Here is a 21,215-nt window from a genome sequence, read left to right on the forward strand (position 1 = left end):
AACACATACTATGTACCACTATGTCATATAGTAAAATCTTATATTAAAAAAAAAACACTCCTTTTTATCTTATTTTATTATTTATAAGTTACAAAATATAAATGATTTTATATTCTCTCTCCTCGTTTGCAAATTCTTGTTTGATTCCAACTTCTCATTCTTGTGTCCATAAATCTTCTACCCTTTTCAACAAATTATTATTCATTTCCACTTCCTCTCTCTCAACTTGTTTTCTGGGCTTTGATCCCAAATTCTCTCAACCACATGAAGGTACCATTCCATTGATTCTTTTTATTTTTTTTTCCTAGTTACAATTTCATTTTACTTTCCCATGAATCTTTAGATTGCCAACACATGTTTATGTCTTCTGGTTCCAAAGTGGATTCCAGAATCTCCTTTCAACTCACTGTCTGTTTAAGGTTATTATGAATTAATACTTTTTACTTATTTTTGTATACTTATTATTTCAGAAGTTCATAATTAAATTGGATTTGCATGATGATAAAGAAAAAAGAAAAGCAATGAAGATTGTATCTGCTCTCTCAGGTAAACCAACTAACCATTTAATTAATAGTTTAATATTATATTATTATAGTTCAAACTTAGCTTGTTCGACTGGTAAAATGGTTGTGGGTTCTAGTCTCGATTGAGAAGGTAAAATTGATGGATAAAAAGTTTGGTTTTTTAAAAAATATATAGAATTTCAAAATTTGTGTTGAATTTATTAGTTTTTAAATTTTTTTTTTGTGTGAGAGAGTATTAATTGTTTAAAATTGAAGGAGGGTGTTAATTACTTAATTATTAGCTCTATGCAACATGAAATTATATGTTAAATTTTCTGGACTAAAAGTTTATTGATTTGACTATTGAAAGTCAAAATTCAATATGTTCTACAAAACAAGTTGATTTGATCTTTGCTAAATTCATAGAAAAGTTAAATTTTTGAGGATTTAGTTGAATTGCTTTTTCTCTACTCCACATGGACTTGTCATATCTTGATCTTATGTCGCATTCCCAACAACAATTATACATTATGCAATACCAATGGTACAACTAATATTGAAAGTTTGAAACATGAATTACCCAAAAGGCAAATACAATAAATTGTTATAATTCATCATTTTAGTTTTATTTTATATTATTTATTTTTTTAGTTTTGACACATGTTTCAGCCTTCAAGTAAGAAGATATATATAATTGCCCCACTAATCATAGTCCTAAAATAAAACACACACTTCTCACTTTATGTTTAGACAAAGTTTATGGTAAAAGATTGATTGTATATAACTGAAGAGGTAGGTCTCAGCAGAGGTGGTTAGGACCCGCAAGACTCCCTTAAAAGGAGACGTCTGCGCAGTTGAACACGCAAGACTCCTTAAACGGACGTCTGCGCAGTTGAACACGCAGACTTCACCATAGGGACGTCTGCGCCGCGACCTACCAAACCCGCAGGACCCACCACGCTCAGAGTTGTGACGACCTCACATGCGGTACGCAAGCTGGTCCTGCAGGAAATGCCTCCCTATGGTTTCCAAGTAACCCGCCTGTTCCCGCAGGCGCGGGTACCCGCCATTAGGGACTGGCCACCCGCGCAGCATGGCTACACGCACAAGGCTTAACACTCATAATAATTCAGTAGTCACCTGAAGAAGGAATGAGCAAAGTCGGGAACATTCCCGCATAAAGGCGGGAGGGGGAAATCTCCCGCCTAAATGAGCCAGTCCGTATAATAATGGAGGATCTTTTGTGTGATACCTGATAAGGTATGGACAAAAGATCTGACCAAGGATACGACAGCTCACTGACAGCAGCATGGCAGACAACACGCCACAGCACTGTGACCAATAGCCGCCGCCTGCTCACCAACTCCTGCCATACCACGTGCCTAGCCTGTAGTTGGTGGAAAAGGAAAAGTGAACAGCACGCCTGGTCACTGTCAGCCGCTACCTATCCACCAATTACCAGCAGGGCACGTGTGTAGGCCACAGTTGGCAGAGTAATAGGCCGGCTAAACCTCCTTGGAAACCCACCTTCGGCTATAAAAGACATCAAATGGTACTATCATTTCATAATCTAATATCTTGTATAATTTACCTGATAACTGCTCTAGTATTCTCAATATACTTTTATATTCAAAGAGTAATATAGACTGATTCTCACGCCGGAGGGTGGTCACAAGGAGGAACCCCCCCCCCTTTCTTAGTGACGAGCTCACGGTGTCTGTTTTGCAGGTTATCGGAAGAACCATCTTGCCGAAATTAACCCCTCGTGGGAAACGTCTATCTAACCCTCAGGTTACTCGTAATCTGTCGGGGTTCGATTGGTGTTTCTTCATTGGCGCCATCCGTGCATAAAGCTAGAACTTTATTTTTCTCCAGTTTCTTCAAAATTTCTGGAAAGATGGTTAAGGATACTCCGGTCCCGAAACCGAGTAACCAAGACACTCCGGTAATTACAACCCCAGCTGTAAGGGGGAATACCGAGTACACAAACTTTACGAACACTACCCCAGCTACCCAAGCCGGGGCAAGTGAAGTAAAAAATCAGACACTGGGATTCACCGATACCCAGTTAGAAAATCAACAGACGAGGCTCCCCTGCCAAACACTCGATGAGGTTAAAGCGTGGGCCGAAGCACGTCAAAAAGAGTTCCAAGCTGAGTTGGATGAACGTTTACGTTCACTCCAACAAGTGGAAGAATTCGAATACGACGATGATTCGGAGGAATCCGAGGAAGACGCGAACCCTCGTCATAGGGCGAAAGGGAAGCGTAAAGAAACGGATTCCCAACCGAGAAGGCGTTTTGGAGAAGCATTCAGTCCAATAAACGTGGGCAACAGCCCACGGGGCTTCTCCAAAACATTCACGCCAACTGCGGCAAGGGCGAGATCGTCCAAATTCGCAAGGGACATTGCAGAAGCAATCGCCCCAAGAAGTGCCAAACAAATGTCCAACATAGGCACGTACGATGGTATTTCTGACCCTGACGATCACTTGAACAGATTCATCGCGGGGGCGACCGTCTGTAACTGGACGGAACCCACGTGGTGTTATATGTTCCAAATGACGCTGGTCGGGGCAGCTAGAGCGTGGTTCGACCGTCTGCCGGTCCACCACATCTATGATTGGGCAGACTTCCAACAGAAGTTCAGCCAACACTTTAGTCAGCAAAGAAAGTACACTGAGGAGCAGTGGACAATCCTCAAGTGCGTCCGAGAGGAGGAAGAATCTTTGCCTGACTTCATCACTCGCTTCAACTCGAAGAAGCTAAGCCTGGGCAACGTTAGCGAAGATCTCGTTCGCGCCGCTTTCATCCAGGGCGCAAACGACCCGGAACTCATCCGCACCCTAACGGGCAAAGATGGCATGCCATCCACATGGGATGCCATCATGACCGCAGCTAAACGCTTTGCGGAAACCGAAAGGCAACTGGGTAGAGATCTTCCACAGAGCACGAACCTCTACACCCAGAAGACGAGGGAAAACAACGTTCTTACCGCCCGATTAAACAAAAAGCGGAAGCTGGGCATTTGGCAGTCAAGGGTAAACTTTGACACCCCGTCCGGTTTCCAACATCGGTTGGGCGGAAGAGATAACGTGAAACCGGAGAAGAACTCCAGGTGGACGCCACTCACAAAGAGTGTGACCGAGATATTCGCCACGGAGGAGCTCCCGTGGCCAAAGGCTCCGTTTATCCGACATCGCCACAATGCTGACCGGAGAAAGTATTGTGATTTTCACAAAACCAAAGATCACAACACTGAAGAATGCCTAGATGTAAAGGACTTGGTCGAAGCATTTGTCAAGGATGGGACACTCGCGCACCTTGTGGCGAAGTGAGCGTCGAGCAGGCTGATGCGTGAACCCCAGCTGGGGAAACGCACGAATAAAATCGCAGCTTCAACGGAGATTACATACTGCGTAAACAACGAGATCCCGAACAAGATACATGTCGGCTCGATGGTGCTCCCATCCAAGCCACGTCTAATGGGAGCTCAATTACACAGTTTATGTAGATCAATTCCAAATTTGTAAAGAAAAGGCCTAGAGCCACTTCTAATGGAAACGATTCTCCTTCAAATTGAAGTTGATGATTTTACATTTATATTTTATGAACTTTGCACATGGAGATGCCGGTATTCGCCGCATCAAGTGAAGAATCGTTGCGCAGGAAGGCGGCAAAACCCGCACAAACCCAAAAGCATCAAACCTTCACGCAGGTCAGTTAAAGGGGAAAGGTTCAGCCATCCCACTATGTGAAAGTGCCGGTATATCCGCATGAATCCTGGTAGAGGAAGCTGAACACTAACCTATTAACAACCATGCGTTGAACGGTCGATTCGAACACTAATGCCGGCATTCACCGCATCAAGTGAAGAATCGTTGCGTGGGGAAGGCGGCAAAACCCGCGTAAACCCAAAAAACGACAGGACCTTCACGTAGGTTAGTTAAAGGGGAAAGGTTCAGCCATCCCACTATGTGAAAGTGCCGGTATATCCGCATGAATCCTGGTAGAGGAAGCTGAACACTAACCTATTAACAACCACGCGTTGAACGGTCGATTCGAACACTAATGCCGGTATTCACCGCATCAAGTGAAGAATCGTTGCGTGGGGAAGGCGGCAAAACCCGCATAAACCCAGAAAATGACAAGACCTTCACGCAGGACAGTTAAAGGGGAAGAGTTCAGCCATCCCACTATGTGAAAGTGCCGGTATACCCGCACGAATCCTGGTAGCGGAAGCTGAACACTAACTCATTAACAACCGCGCATCGAACGGTTAAAAGTCATTCTGAAAGGATAAGGAAAAACCTACGCGCAGGTCAGACATAGGTAAAGTTTAGCCATCCTACCAAGTGCAAGTGCCGGTCCTATCCGCACACTCACAAAGGGGGAAGCAAAACTTCAACCTACTGTCAACCACATTCAAGGTTAACTTATTCTAAACACTTGGGAAATCGCTAATTTAAACTAAGTATGCAAGTCATATAAGGTTTATAAAGCAATGAACCCAAAGGAAATAACAGTCTTATCCGCAAAAAGATTTGTATTTCACGAAAGATATATTACAAGAATGGCCGGGTAACTACCCGCCTACAAAACAAAATCTATAGTCTATCCTAGCAGCGGGAAGGGATCTTCAGAATCAAGCTTCAGGACCACTTCCACTTGGACCCGCCCCATCAGTAGAGCGTGGCGGTTCAAGGAAAGCCTTGAGGATAGCAAGTCCATCATCAGCAGCAGCGACTTCCTTCACCTTCTCCACCACCGGATGCGGGAAGACGGCATATTGGCTCACCGCTTGGTCATATGCGGCTTCGGTGTCCACATCGAACAAAGGGAAGTTGGAAGGCGGGACGCCTTTCTCAACGAACCCTAGACCAAGCAGGAAGCCGGCCTTTTCCCCATCCTCATGAGAAGCGTTGAGGGCTGCGCTCATGGCATCATCGTAAGTAGTCTCTGAGAAGACCCGATGCACAACCTACAAAGAAAATACAAGTGTCAAACACCTTTTCTATGTACAATGGAAAGCGTGAAGACGTAAAGCTAAACATACCTGAGACAACGCTTCTCGAAGAAGCCATTCCTTGGCAACCAGAGCTTCTTGGAGGGCGGCTTGAGCTTGGGTGCGGGCGCGTTCGGCTTCGCTTTTGTTAAGGTTGGCAAGTAGCACTTCCTTTGCAGCAGCCTCTTCAACGCCCTTAAGCTTCCGCTCGGTGTGGTCAAGCACGCCCCTCTGGTCCAGGATCTCTTGGAGCTTCTTGGCATCTTCCATCGCCAAGGCATCATGAGCACGTTGGAGAGCCTCTAATTTGGCCTTGAGCTCTTCGTTCTCCACGCGTAAAGGCTCAGCAACAGCTTCAGCCTTGGTGGCCCTCTCGGTTGCGTTCCTCGCAGTCTCCTTAGCCAGCCGAAGCTGTTCGTTAACAGCTTGGGCAGCCTTGGAGCGGGCCTCGAGTCGCGCTTGAACCTCAACCTCGAGGGCCTTGAAGGCCTTCTCCTTCTCCGCAGCAGCTGCGGCCAACTGTTGGTTCTCCTCCCGAAGAGCCCGCGCTTGAGATACTTCCTTGGCGCGAGCTGCTTTTAACTTGTCGTTTTCACGACAAAGCAGCTCGACGCGCGGCTGCATTCGGGCCTGGAGAACCCGAAGCTCATTGGTTAGCCTACCCTCCTGGTAGCTAGCCATGGCTTCCCCCAACGCACCATGGGGAGCAGCGTGGCGAGCCCATTCCACGCACTCCACAGGGGTACGAAGGGTTGTTCCTCGGCGGATGTTCCATCGCGGAACATACACTTCATTGGAATCCGACACTGCAAAAGAAACAAAGCAGTTAGGAAAAGATGAAGAAAAATATAAAGGCCAAAAGAACCCTACGCACCTGTAGGGTCGATCACAGGCCGATAGCCACCGAACCCATCACCTGAACCTAAGGGAAATCCATCCAAAAGGTTGGGCAGATGGGAAGGTGACAAAGATTGGCGAGAAGCCCCACGCGTACCTGATGGGCCGGCCGTCGTTGCCGGTGGCGGAGGCATAGTAGCGGCCGCCGTGGTCACCGCCGCAGAATCCGCAGCAATCGTAACCGCCGGCTCGGTGAAAGATGCTGTAAAAATCGCACTTACCACCGGCGGTGACGTCATCTCGGCTGGAACAGTCGGCTCAAGGGAGTGAGCAACTGATCCAGCGGAAGCAGGCGCAGGCGCCTGGGTCGTCGCCTCAGGTAGGCTGACCGAGCCTACCGTCATCGGCGGAGGGGTACTCCTCTGCGCTCCACCCTGGAATGCGTCAACATCCACGCCTGCACAAGAAGATAAGTGTTTCAATAAATTTATAAAGTGATAAATCTACAAAAATAAGGATGTTTGTACTTACGGGTTTTCTTGAGCCTGAACGTACGGACGGGCGGGGACGAGCCCGATGGAGCCGGTCTCTTGATGCCGGTCACCGTCGTCGTCGTTGGTTCTCCGGAGGTAACAGTCGTAGCCTCCGGAGCAGTGGTCTTCTCACCACCGGGGTTCCCCGCCACCTCTTCACTATCTGACTCGGTGTCAGATAGAAGCACCGGATCAGCTGTGGAGGCCACCTTCTCCTTCCCTTTCCCGCCGGCAGCCTTCTTCTTCCGCACCAGCGGAGGACCATCTGCGGATTCCTCAGAAGAAGACAGGATGTCAGGAATTCCAGCAGCGGGTACAGCATTGAGGGGTTGAGGATAGAGTATCGACTTACCTGGCCGCCGGTAGCTCAGGATCTCGTGGCCCAGCGGATAGACCTCCACAAACCGATCCGCCGTTTGTTCCAGGATGGGCAACTCGTTCTCGTCTAGAGCACGAGTACCCACCCGCACGGGACTGTCAGCTTCCCGCGGGTACAGGAGCGACTCCAAATCGTTCCCCTCTGAAAGAAAAGAAACAGTTAGAAGACAAACTCATATCAGCAAGAAAGACAAGACATACCATAAGGAATAGAGTTCAAACCGTATTCGAGAAGGATGGGAAACCGAGACGCCTCCTTCCATACCCGGCTCATCCCCAGCATCACCATCCCAGACTCCGCAAACCGGTAAACCGGAGATTGGACCCGGGATATCTTCGCGAACCATTCCGCCTCCTGGTAGTTGGAAGCGTGAAGGCTCGGAAGCGCTTGCCCCTTCTTAAACTTCATGGCAATGGGGATGGCGCGGGCAGAAATGTAGAAGAACTCCCGCTTCCACGATCGGAAACTGCGCTCGGTCGCGCAAATCTTCAAACCCTTAATACGGGTTGTCAGGGTGTACCACCCCTGGATGCACCTCCAAGTATAGAAGGTCATCAGGCGGTCCACATAGGGCTCAATACCCAGAATCCGGCACACCCACTCGAAGTGCCGGATCTTGGCAATCGCCATCGGATGCACCTCGGTCAGGTGCACACCGTGCCTCTCCAGGACACGGTACACAAACTTTGTCAATGGGAACCTAAGGTTCCCATAAACAAAGAATGCAGCATATACCCCGATCTTGCCGCTGGGGGCATCGTACACAGTCTGGTGGGGTTCAGGAAACTCAGGCTCAAGAGACTCAAGCATGAATTTCCAGACGACGTACTGGTACAGATCGACAGGTAGAGCACACTGGCACTAGCTAGCGGTACTCCTATCGTCGGCTACAGCTTCAGCATTATGGGAAGACATATTGCAGAGGAAGAAGAAACGATTTCGGAGGAATGCTCAACTGAATAAGGGAGTATTCACCAGAAATCGCCTTAGAGATGAAGAGAAGAAGTGAAGATGTGAATTACAAAGGACCCTCTTCCCCTTTATATAGTGATCGCAATTAATGCGGTGAATTTAATGCGAAGGAGAGAGAAATTGAAGGTGCAATGAAACCGTGACATGTGGCACCGGGCAAGCTGGCAACAGCTGTTGACAGGACGAGTGCCATTAATTTCGCGGCCACGCGCCCGAAAAATCGCGCCCACGCGCCGTAAAAAGCGTCTGGAATGACCATATAATGTCACGTCGTCATAACTTCCAGTACGTCCTGACACAGTCAGAAGAAACCGTCGCACGACGACTGTTCTTATCCTTTCACCAACTTCAAATTTCAAAGATTCAAAAAGATTCGAAAAGTAAGCGGGAAAAACCCCTTACCCTGGCTATCCAGTTCACCGTAAGACGGCTGCGGGTACAGTGTTAAGGCAAAACCCTTCACATACCTAGCACCCGCAGGGAACAGAAGCCAAAAAAAAAACCCAATTATGAAGTCGGGTGCGGGTACAGTGTTAAGGCAAAACCCTTCACATACCTAGCACCCGCAGGGCACGGAAACCGGAAAAACCCAATTATGAAGTCGGGTGCGGGTACAGTGTTAAGGCAAAACCCTTCACATACCTAGCATCCGCAGGGCACGGAAACCGGAAAAACCCAATTATGAAGTCGGGTGCGGGTACAGTGTTAAGGCAAAACCCTTCACATACCTAGCACCCGCAGGGCACGGAAACCGGAAAAACCCGACTATAAAGCCGGGTGCGGGTACAGTGTTAAGGCAAAACCCTTCACATACCTAGCACCCGCAGGGAAGTGAAGCCGAGAATATCTTGGCATTCCACCCAACTACAAAACGGGCACAGGTACAGTGTTAAGGCAAAACCCTTCACATACCTAACACCCGTAAAAAGTCATACCTCGGCACCCAATTGTAAGTCGGGCGCGGGTACAGTGTTAAGGCAAAACCCTTCACATACCTAGCGCCCGCAGGGGATTAAACGCCAGGAACACCTCGGCAACCATAAGTCAGGCGCGGGTACAGTGTCAAGGCAAAACCCTTCACGCACCTAGCCCTGCAGGGATTTAACGCCAGGGATACCTTGGGAGTAAAGTAACTAATAAGACGAAGTGCGGGTACATCGTCAAGGCAAAACCCTTCGCATACCGAGCACTCCATGGGAATTGAAACCAAGAAGGATCTTCTGGGCCATGCTTGCAGAAACGGGATTAACATCCCCGCATAGCGGGAACGTCAAGAACTAGATTGTTTGAAACTTCAGGATGGAATTGGTGGTTATAACATGATTGATCACTATGTTCAAAACCACCAAGACCTCATGGAGAATCTACACAAAAGGTTCTAAACGCTCCTGACTTGCGGGGAGGTTACAGACCTATCCGCATCATCCCAGAGATCAAGCAGAACATTGGGAAATTCTGCGTGACATTGGGAAACCCGTGGGTAAGACTTCCCGTGGAAAACCCATAAAACTAAACCCTTTTCAAAAACCCCTTGCTTAAGTCCAAAAGTTCACCTCACTTTATTAAACATTCATGAGAAGAACATTGGACTGGGGGGACTTGAAGAGGTAGGTCCCAGCAGAGGTGGTTAGGACCCGCAAGACTCCCTTAAAAGGAGACGTCTGCGCAGTTGAACGCGCAAGACTCCTTAAACGGACGTCTGCGCAGTTGAACACGCAGACTTCACCATAGGGACGTCTGCGCCGCGACCTACCAAACCCGCAGGACCCACCACGCTCAGAGTTGTGACGACCTCACATGCGGTACGCAAGCTGGTCCTGCAGGAAATGCCTCCCTATGGTTTCCAAGTAACCCGCCTGTTCCCGCAGGCGCGGGTACCCGCCATTAGGGACTGGCCACCCGCGCAGCATGGCTACACGCATAAGGCTTAACACTCATAATAATTCAGTAGTCACCTGAAGAAGGAATGAGCAAAGTCAGGAACATTCCCGCATAAAGGCGGGAGGGGGAAAACTCTCGCCTAAATGAGCCAGTCCGTATAATAATGGAGGATCTTTTGTGTGATACCTGACGAGGTATGGACAAAAGATCTGACCAAGGATACGACAGCTCACTGACAGCAGCATGGCAGACAACACGCCACAGCACTGTGACCAATAGCCGCCGCCTGCTCACCAACTCCTGCCATACCACGTGCCTAGCCTGTAGTTGGTGGAAAAGGAAAAGTGAACAGCACGCCTGGTCACTGTCAGCCGCTACCTATCCACCAATTACCAGCAGGGCACGTGTGTAGGCCACAGTTGGCAGAGTAATAGGCCGGCTAAACCTCCTTGGAAACCCACCTTCGGCTATAAAAGACATCAAATGGTACTATCATTTCATAATCTAATATCTTGTATAATTTACCTGATAACTGCTCTAGTATTCTCAATATACTTTTATATTCAAAGAGTAATATAGACTGATTCTCACGCCGGAGGGTGGTCACAAGAAGGAACCCCCCCCCCCTTTCTTAGTGACGAGCTCACGGTGTCTGTTTTGCAGTTTATCGGAAGAACCATCTTGCCGGAATTAACCCCTCGTGGGAAACGTCTATCTAACCCTCAGGTTACTCGTAATCTGTCGGGGTTCGACTGGTGTTTCTTCAATAACTATATACAAATTGAAAATAATGAGCTACAAAATCACCTTTAGAAAACAAATACAATTTTGTTTCAAAAACCCATTTGAATTTAAATTTAATGTACTAAATATATGTAAGTTACTGCCGGGGTTTTTCTTGGTAACTAGTCAATTGCTAGTTGACTGTGAATATAATATCGTCTTTAAAAGATAAATTAAATTATTAACAACCATTAAATTGCATTTGTGCATTTGTGAGACCCATTAATTAATCATTTTTTGCTTTATTAATAAGTGTTATTTGAAAAAATGAAGTTTGATAATTGATTTTACAAATAATTAATGAATACAATAAATATGTGACTAATATAATTCAAAGTGATTTTGATAGGACAAAATGGACTTCTTTATCACAATTTATATAACCTATATTTGTACTGGCTATTAACAATAGTATCATTAACTTGTAGTTGCATAAAAAGATTGGTTAAAATAAAATATTACCTTGGTTTTAATGTTTTATGACAACTTGTTAATATTAATATATTTTTTTAATCTATTTTCATTCTTTTGCGTAAGAATGACGTGGTTCATTGGTCCTATTTGGCATTCTTTTGGCCCCTATTGTATTGGCGGTGGGTGGGCGAAGCTGTCTCTTTGACTCTTGAGAGTTGAGAGTTGTGAATCCATCGTCACTTTGTCACTTTTGCTTTTATATCCTTTAGATTATGTTTTCATGATGTGAAATATTATTCCTAATAATAATAATAATGAAATGATGTTTTTATTTACTTGTCTTTTCATCCTTATAATTTCACTATGAAGTTAAAAGTAACAAAATGATCATGTATTTGTAGGGATTGATTCAGTCGCCATAAGCATGAAGGACAAAACACTAATAGTGGTTGGAATCGTTGATCCAATCAACGTTGTTAGCAAATTGCGTAAGTTTTGGCCGGCAGATATAGTATCAGTGGGACCCGCCAAAGAGCCAGAGAAGAAAGATGATGCAAAGAAGGATGACGGTAAGAAAGATGACAAAAAGAAGGATGACGGTAAGAAAGAGCATGGGAAGAAGGAAGAAGAGAAAAAGAAGGTGTTCCTACCACAACCAATGCCCGGAATGTTTATGCCTCAACGACCACCATATTACCCTCCGATGAACTATTATAACTATCAACAACCGTATCAACAAATGTATCAACCGTATCAACAACAGTACCCGTATCAGCAACAATATAACCCGAGTCACCTGTATCAACAACGTCAACAAAGTATAGAGGAGAATCCAAACGGGTGCACTATATTCTAAAATACTTTCATATCCAACAACAATTTCCCGTTCACATTTTTGACGAGGGAGGGACTCTACATTATCACAACATTCGTCAATACGCATTCACCTTAATGCGAAAGTTAAGCCAAGCAATGGCCTATAGGCGTAAAAACTTTTATTGTTACTATTGTTAATATATTATCTTCTTTTGTATAAAAGGAATGGTACTTTTATTGGGTGGGAACATAATAGAAATTTTGATCCGTATGTTTAATAATGTATGATGTAAAGATGTAAATAAATTATGTTTGAAAGTACTATGAGTAGAGTCTTTTCACATATTTATATATTATTATAATTTATGTTGTGTTTTAGATAACGATCAGTAGGCTTGGCATTTTGTCCCTTGGTTAAGTTGAAAGATGTGTCTTTCTTAACTTCTTCTGCACGGTTTGGGCAAAACAAGTAATTGTCATGCATGTTGGCTCAACCGTTCAAGTCAATGTTGATGGGCTGTGACCACATGTTCAATTGTTGATTTGTTGTCATCCACTACTACATAACATTTATTTGCTACATGTTAATCCGTAGCAAATATAGTAAATACGCAGTTTGCTACGGATTTGATCTGTAGGTACAAGTCTTGCAGCTAGCTTATTTATTACGATTATTCTTTAATTTTCTCCAACATGGTATATGTCTTGACTTTTTTTTATTTAAGCTCCGCTATTAATATAGTATATTAGACGGTTCGCCTTATATTAATCAATATCTTTCATACTTATTAAAAGAATTTACAAATTGACTTTTGTTACCCAAGTAAAATTGACTTCTCAATAGGTCACATTTCATCTAAGCACAGTTATAATTAATTATAAGTTAACCTTGTAGTTCTCATCTCATACATAGTCCAAATGTCCAATACGTCCAAAAGAAGTTGTAGTATTTGGAATCGGATATTATTTTTAAGAATTGCTAAGATGTCACTGATAACATAATTATATTTACAATAAACTGAGTGTAGTCTGACACTGCAATAGACAAGAAGGTACAATTGTTGTTTTGCATGCTTCCATGTGAGAAATAACGAGAATGAGTTGTGTTACTTGGAGTTTTTATAATATATGGCATGTGTCATGAGCATCAAAGACAAATATTCTTATGTACTTATTTAAATGTTTTATTAACATTTTAAAAATAATCATGGGTACAAAATAAAGTAAGAAAGTAATATTTAAATCATATAATAAGACTAGTTATATATGTAAAAAGTTGGTATTCTACTATTTTAAGAGGTACGTTTTAATTGTTTGCTATTGGAAGTTTATGCAACAATTGCTTATGTGCTTATAACTTTTTAACCTTCAAATTTAATAATTAAAAATGAATTGTTTGTATGCAAGAGGATGTATTATGTTTAAAAATATTTTTTTCTTTTTTTTTTAAGAGAATCAACACGTGTTTCTACAATTTGCTTTTGATATGTTGTATTGGATTTCCTGGCTCCGAATGCTATAACTTTTTGACAAGGGTTCAACTGATCATGAGTAGTAACTTTTCGGCTCTTAAAACCCAAACGTCGTTTTTAGTAGGATTGAATTTTTATTCAAAATGGGGTTGCGGCACAACTTGTTGCACGCTTACATGTCACTTTATTGAAATTTTTTTAGTATTGCAATGAAAACGAGCTTGTTTGAGTAACTAGAGTATAACTTCTTTTATTATATATATTGCTTTATTTTAATGTAATATACACATGTTTCAGTAACATATATAGGTTTTACATTTACATTATTAACAAACTTATTATTTATTTAACTTTGAACGAATCTAAACGAGCCCAAGCCAAGCGGATCAAACTTGGGTCGACTTGGCTCATTTACACTTCTACATTTCTACTAAGGACTACCCATCTTAGTTTTTTTCCTTAACTGGTGATCATTATTTAAAAGTAATCTATCCGTGTTAAAACCTAGGTATGAACTAGTCTATATACAATCTATACCACTAATAAGAACTAACCATAAAATGGGTTTACCACCACCATGTTCAAAGAATATAAGTTGGACCAGACTTTTGGTGTGCAAAAGGTTACTTTTTGGGTGCACATCTAATGGTAGTTGTGGATGAAGACTAAAAAGAAGATTGCACAATCAAATGTATTTTATTTCATGTTGACCACTACAGTTTTGACTTGCTATCTATCACCAATCACATAACTAAAATCTTTTTGGAGACTTGAAACTTTATATATAATAAAATATAATATGTGATCGTGTTAAAATGTAGTTATCGTTCACAAATCATAGTTAGCAGTTTAGTATAGAATTTTAGTCAAACCAAATCGAACCACAAACTTGTAAATGCGTATATTATTATAGTTAAGATATAATATCTATTTATATTATGAGGCATTGCGAAAATTATATCAAATTTATCATGAAATTGGCTTATTAGCTCATCTTATCATGATGATGAAGACTCTGCAACCAATTTTAAACGATAAAATACTATATTATGTTGTTCGTTTAAATATTGATCTAAAATAATTCTTGATTATGTCAACGATAAGGTAAGCTAAATTTGGATCGGTGTGAAGAATGCAAACATGACCAAAATTATAACATTTAAACATCTTTATTTATCATTTTAAATAATGTTAAATTAAACACTACATTAGTTCTTTCATTTAGGGTCTTATCAACCACACCTCACACCCTCTTATATGATATCTATGGCATAAGAGTATTTTCTAAAAAGACGTATTTTGTGTTTAATTTTATTTTACTTTTAATTTAATTTATTTATTTTAATTATTGTTTTTTATTTGGTTGTTTTGTTAAAAGAAGATTTTTTTGTTGATTTTCATTATCAACAATTACAAAAATTTTAACGAAATAATGTAAATAAATGATATATACATACACAAAACCATTACCATGAATTTGTACAAATAATAACAAAAAAACTATCTTAATGGCAGTGTTACGAATGTCATCGTTGCCGTCGTCGCTATCAATCCAACATCCGAATCCGGTCTATCGTTGTCCTCGCGGGCGCACTAGACGTCTGGTGTGCTCGCTTCATGGTCAGAATGTGGTGGGTTTCTTTTTTTTGTGTTTTCTATTGTCACGTAAATCCTAAGATTTAATTATCTATTAACATGCTAATGACATTGTCATTTACATATATATTTCTACATTTTGTTATTATTTGTACAAACTCGTTGTAATGGTGGTGGTTTTTGGGTTTTTTATTGTACAACGTCGTCGTTGTCCTCGCGACCACGCCTAATGCTCGATGTGCTTGCTTCATGGTCAGAACATGGTGGTGTCTTTTGTGTTTTATATCGTCACATAATCCTAAGATTTAAGCATTTCCTATTACCATGCTAGTGACGCTGCCATTTAGAGAGATTTCTATATTTTATTATTATTTGTTCAAATTTGTTGTAATGGTTGTGTGTGTGTATATATATATATTGTTTATTTACATTGCTTCATTAGAATTTTTGTGGTTCTTGATGAAGAAAATCAATAAACTTTATTTTAACAAAACAACAAAATAAAAAACAATAACCAAAAAAAATAAAATTAAATCAAAACTTATATATACATTAAAGATTAAAGGATAAAAAAATACGTCTTTTAAAAAAATACACATGCCACATATAGAGCAATAAGTCATGGTTAGACAAAAGACAAAAAAAACGTCTTTTTAAAAAATATCTATATACCACGAATAGACCTTTAAATGACGGTTTAGACGGTTTTTAACCACACGTACGGTGTGATTAGAAAAGCTCTTCATTTATGGTTGATTTAAATAATCCTAAACTTCTTGATTATGTCAGTGTAAGGCTGGCTGTAAGCTAAATCAGGAAGGCATGACCTGTCACACCCCGATCAAAGGCGGAACATGTCGGGGTGCAACGTGATTGGAAAAATACACAAGACACTATTAAAGTGAAAATATTTAATCTACTCATTTATGTCACAAATCAATAAACAACACATCTTGGTCATACAAACAAATTGAACACAAGTAAACAAATATATTGTTCGTTTTACTAATATCTTAATAGTCTTGGTAACGTTTTCCGACAAGTCCTCAAGTCGATAAAAGTCAAACCTGTAACAATGCATAAAATAATATTTTGTCAACACGTATGTTGGTGAGCAATTTCATAGTTGAGTATATATAATATGAGCGAAATCCACAAACGTATATGAGACTATAAATAAAAGCATCAATCTTGGCATATAAAACATATGTAAATAAGGATCCTTTCTACTCGGTAACAACCGACATACTCGGATAATGAGGCCCTATTATACTAGCACAAGGCTAAGTAGTTAGGGGAGCGTATGATCATACTTAATGAGGCTCAACAACAACATAAAAATAAACACTCGCGCACGTAAAGCATATGAGGCATATAACACACAAAAGAGCAAGTATTCCAAGTATCATATACCCTAAAGTTTGTGGTTTGAGAAAAATGTATAATAAATCCTCTTGTTTTGAATAAGTATGCATGTTACCCCAAAACATAAAAGGGAAAACAGGGGGTGAATTGATAATCAAGTTTTAAATCAAGGGTTCGGTTTTATAAAAAATGAATTGATAATCAAGTTTATAATAATATTATTAACGATAAGATATTAATGATAATAATAATTCTAAAAGATATGTTGAATATATATATATAGATATATAAGATAATGATGTTAATAATAATAACAATAATTATTTTTTAATAAAACTAATATAGTATAATAATTATAACAACAATTATTATTAATAATACTAATGTTAATAGTCATAGAATATAAATCTTGGTATTAGTTAAGTGCTGTTGATAAAAATAATAATAATAATAAATAATATTGATAGTAAATAACGATACCATACTTTATGTTGGTTCGATTTCTAAACGAATTTACAAAATAAGTATAATAATTTTTATTGTTAATAAATAATGATAGAAATATGATTTTTAATAAATAATAATAATATGGTCTTTATTAATAATAATAACTTAAATAATAATAATAATGATAAATAAATATAATAGTAAGTTATATGTAATAATACTAATAATAATCTTTACGTAGCGATATTAGTATTAATAGTAATAATAAATTTTATAGTATGAAAATATACTACCAAAACCGGCTAGGACGAGACCCGAACCCAAGACCTCTCGTTCAACAACTTATGTACAAACCAACCGAACCAAAATAACAATTGTTAATTTAAACCCATAAAAAAATAACATATATTCATTTCCCGGGTGTTCATCTTTTCCCCAAGCCAAACCAACTCCATACCCTAACCGACTCGTTTCAAAGTATATAACCAAATATATATAACCGGTATTATCGAATTTAAATCTTAAATTCGATATATGAAAATTAATAACACCGACACCCAAATTAATTTATCTATTAGGTGATCGTGAGGTCGTGGTTCTACACCGAGAAAAACCCGAGCCGAAACCGCCGGAGATTTGTGACCGCGGCCGGAGAGAGAGAGAGAGAGAAAGGAAAAAGAGAGCCGAGGGAGAGAGATAAAGAGAGATAGAGAGAGAGACGGTGCACGGCGGTACCGGTGGCCGGTTTTCCGGTCACCGGAAAAACGTGAATAGGGAGAGAGCTCGCCGGAATTTCGAGAGAAGAGAATGAGAAGGTGCTGGAGGTCGCGTCGGAGGTGTTTGGGGTTGGAAGCCGCGTCGTCGGAGTCGCCGGAAAAACGGCAAGGAGGTGGTGGTGGCGGCTGGGTTATTTGTTTGTGATGTTAAAGTTAGGTTTAAGGTTTTTGGGGTGGTGCGGTGGGAGGTGGTGGCCGGAGATTGCGTCGCCGGAACTCGCCGGAATCGACGTCGCCGGAAAACGGCTCAAGAGAGGAAGTGGCGGCTGGGATAATAATATGGTTAGGGTTAGGGTTGTTAGTTTATATAGGTGGGTATAAAAGTTACATTTTTGGTCTCTCAAGTTTCAATAATGGTTTAATACGAGCTTAAAGGTTTTTAATGCTTATAACAACTTAACGAAAATTAATTTGAACCCCTTATGTTTTTTCTTAACAACACTATAATGTGACAAACATCGTTTTATTTATGAGCGATGTCAAAAATATTATTATATAATAATTTAAATAAGTTCTAAAAATGTTGAGTCGGTTTTAAAAAAAAGGAATAAAAGTTTACAAACTAATACAACGCGAGACTCAAATTTGACGGATGTCACATGACCCATGAGGCATGCAAACGTTACCCAAACTGATGATATTATAAAATAATAATATTTAATTTGGATTGTACTTAAGTGAATTTATATTTTTTAATATATTATAATTATGTTTATAAATTATCAAGAAAAATTGACTTTTAAACAAATTTTAATATGTATAAAAATTACAAGTTACATAGCGGGTATATATATAAAGTCATATTCGGTTCCAATACTCGGTTATACCCGAATCTAATCATACCTTACCTAGGTATATAAGGTTGAGTTTTTCTCTTCAATACCTGTACTCTAACCCTACTTGTTTTTGTTAATTAATACCTTATTTCCAAAACATGATCATACTCGAACCCAGTTCCAAATTCAAATCCAAATCCAAACCCGAGTATTTGTGATATGTGACTCAAAAACAGTAAAAATAGAAACTAATCAAACAGCTTGAGACTTGAGAGGTTGAGAATGGTGACTACCAACTACCAAGATACGAATTCCGAAGATTTAAAACAAGTTGCATTTGGGTTTAACTAGGCCCGGCAATGTTGACCCACAATTAATTTGGGCTGATTTGGACATTAAATATAAACAATGGGCTGAATCTCAAGTGTGGCTGAGCTGAAATTTGGGAATTTGGACTTTGGATCCATAAGAACCAGCTTAAAAAAATGGACTGTTTGTATAGGCCTATGACCAGGCCCGACACATATAGACTTGTAAAATTAATGAGATTCTTGTTTTCTCTACCTACAATTCTTTTCAGATCTCTAAGGCGGTGTCCGGTGTTTGTTTGTTTGTTTAATTAAATGGAATCGCCTATTACCATTTCTATTTCATTTCATCTAAAATAGTATGCATACTCTAAAGTAGAGTTCGATACGCAGGATTGACAGAAGTCATGGAATGTATCATTGTGAGAGAATGAAAAAACAGGTGTTTGGTTGTTAAATGTATTTGAATAAACGATTATACAAAGAATCTCATTCTATCAAACCTTACCCCACACCCGCTCCTTTTTTTCCATTCTATTCCGCTTTCGCCATACTCTCTTCACTGATCACCACCGCCATGGTAGTCGCCGCCTACCCACCGCCGCCACCACCACCACCGTCGCCGCCCAACCACCACCATCATCGCCACTTCCGCTAGCGCCGCCATCATTGCCGTCATTGCCATATTTTTATTTTGTAAATTTTATTTATTTTGAGGTTGAGGAATTTTTGTCATTTTTATTTCATTCTTGTGTTTTGTATGTAGCTACCAAACAATATAACGTAATAATTCATTTCCATTTGTTAATGAAACAAAGGAATGGTATTGGTATATTTCATTCATTTGTCACTCTCTATATTCCATTACTGCATACAAACAGACCTTAAATTCATTCCATCCGTCCCTTGTTTTTTTCCATTACATTCCTCCTTCACCCTTTATCACCTCTACCACCCTTCCATTACAACCACCAACCACCGCCATTACCCACCACCATTGCTAGCTATCGACAACAGCCAACACTGCCACCGCTCGACAACCGCAATGACACAAGCTGCTCATTTTAGGAAAGAGGAGCACAAGATTGTTCCCGCCCAGTAACCACAAACTACAACTTACTCTAAACTTTATTTTTTTAAAGATAAATGTTTATTACATCAAGAATTAAATGTGTTAGGGCATCCGTAGTGAAAGGACTGAAATAATATTTTACATGTCACGTCAACACTATGTAAACTTTTTCATTGTCAAAGTTTGAACTTGAGAACTCCCTTTAACAAAAACATTTGGCTCTCTACCAAGTTAAATTGAACTTTATCAAAGGCATAATATGTAGTATGTGTACCTTTCTTTTCTTTTTTTATAGGAAAACAATATCTATAAAATGCAAGTTTACTAAATATTAATTACTTCTTTAATAACGGTGGAGGGAGTGAGGTGACGGATATCACTGAGGGGGTCCTATTTCTTACGAGGAACACCGTTGCCACCCCCCTTTATTTTTGCCGGCGGGTGTTCGGCTAGGGTACCAAACCCCGTGAGATATGTGTGAATATAGTCGTACAACGGCTATATTTTCAAATATAATTTCATTAAAATAAATACCCATATTTCCTATTTTCCTATTTAAATCTCCATTTCTTCCAATTTTTATACACAATACCAATTTTACACTATTTCCTTTCTACAAAATACATTTCCTTACTAGCCAATGGATCCTAACAATTCAAGAGGTAGGCGAGGTGCCAGTAGAGGCGCCGGTGGAGGAGTCGGTTCTAGTTCGGTAGGCGTCGTTTCTAGTCAACAATTACAAGGTTACCACCTTATATTTTTTAGCTAACCGCCACCGTTCGATATGGGACCTCCTACTATAGTTACACACTTACACCCTGACAATACCACTGCTCTATGGAGGATGAAATGGTGTTCGGTCTGTTTTCAATGAGAAACCGGATTATAGGTCCCCTCGAGACACCGAAGACCGATCACTCCCATTGTATGGCGATAACGAGGATGATGAAGAAGTCCCGGAAACGCAAGCATTCTATGAACCACAATTTCAAAGATATAATTTAGGTGATGATGATGAGGCAGAGAATGATCAAATGGAAGTTCAAGAGGAAAAAACCCAACCAACAAAAATTTTCCAAGGTCGGATGGCGAGTGTATCATGGACATCCGAGAAAGAGGGGACGCTGGCGAGAGCATGGGTGCATATTTTCGAGAACAAAAAGGTCGGAAACCAACAAAAATCCGGTAGTTTTGGGGGAAGAGTAGTTCATGAACATTTCAACCAACTCATAAGCGGAAGTGAGTGAACCGTTCGTCAAGTCAATTCATAGTGGACTCCAA

At 40.7% G+C, this 21,215-nt stretch overlaps 1 protein-coding gene across 1 annotated transcript; it reads left to right on the forward strand.

The window, feature by feature from the left end:
• The first annotated feature begins 221 nt into the window (after window positions 1-221).
• On the forward strand, window positions 222-12,393 carry LOC143600485 (uncharacterized). The gene is made up of 3 exons (XM_077078160.1): window positions 222-270; window positions 471-546; window positions 11,708-12,393. Exons 1-3 carry the CDS (start codon window positions 265-267, stop codon window positions 12,160-12,162), a joined length of 537 nt encoding a protein of 178 aa, XP_076934275.1. The 5' UTR covers window positions 222-264; the 3' UTR covers window positions 12,163-12,393.
• The last annotated feature ends 8,822 nt before the right edge of the window (window positions 12,394-21,215 follow it).

The sequence above is a fragment of the Bidens hawaiensis genome, unplaced genomic scaffold (assembly GCF_021521415.1).
Source record: "Bidens hawaiensis isolate Kalapana, Puna unplaced genomic scaffold, B.hawaiensis_p1.1 tig00054151_1, whole genome shotgun sequence".
NCBI lineage: Eukaryota > Viridiplantae > Streptophyta > Magnoliopsida > Asterales > Asteraceae > Bidens > Bidens hawaiensis.

Excerpts from the sequence above, each read along its gene's own strand:
- LOC143600485 (XM_077078160.1), top strand. Across the intron at positions 547-11,707 it reads GATTGTATCTGCTCTCTCAG|GGATTGATTCAGTCGCCATA; the intron begins GTAAACCAACTA and ends ATGTATTTGTAG.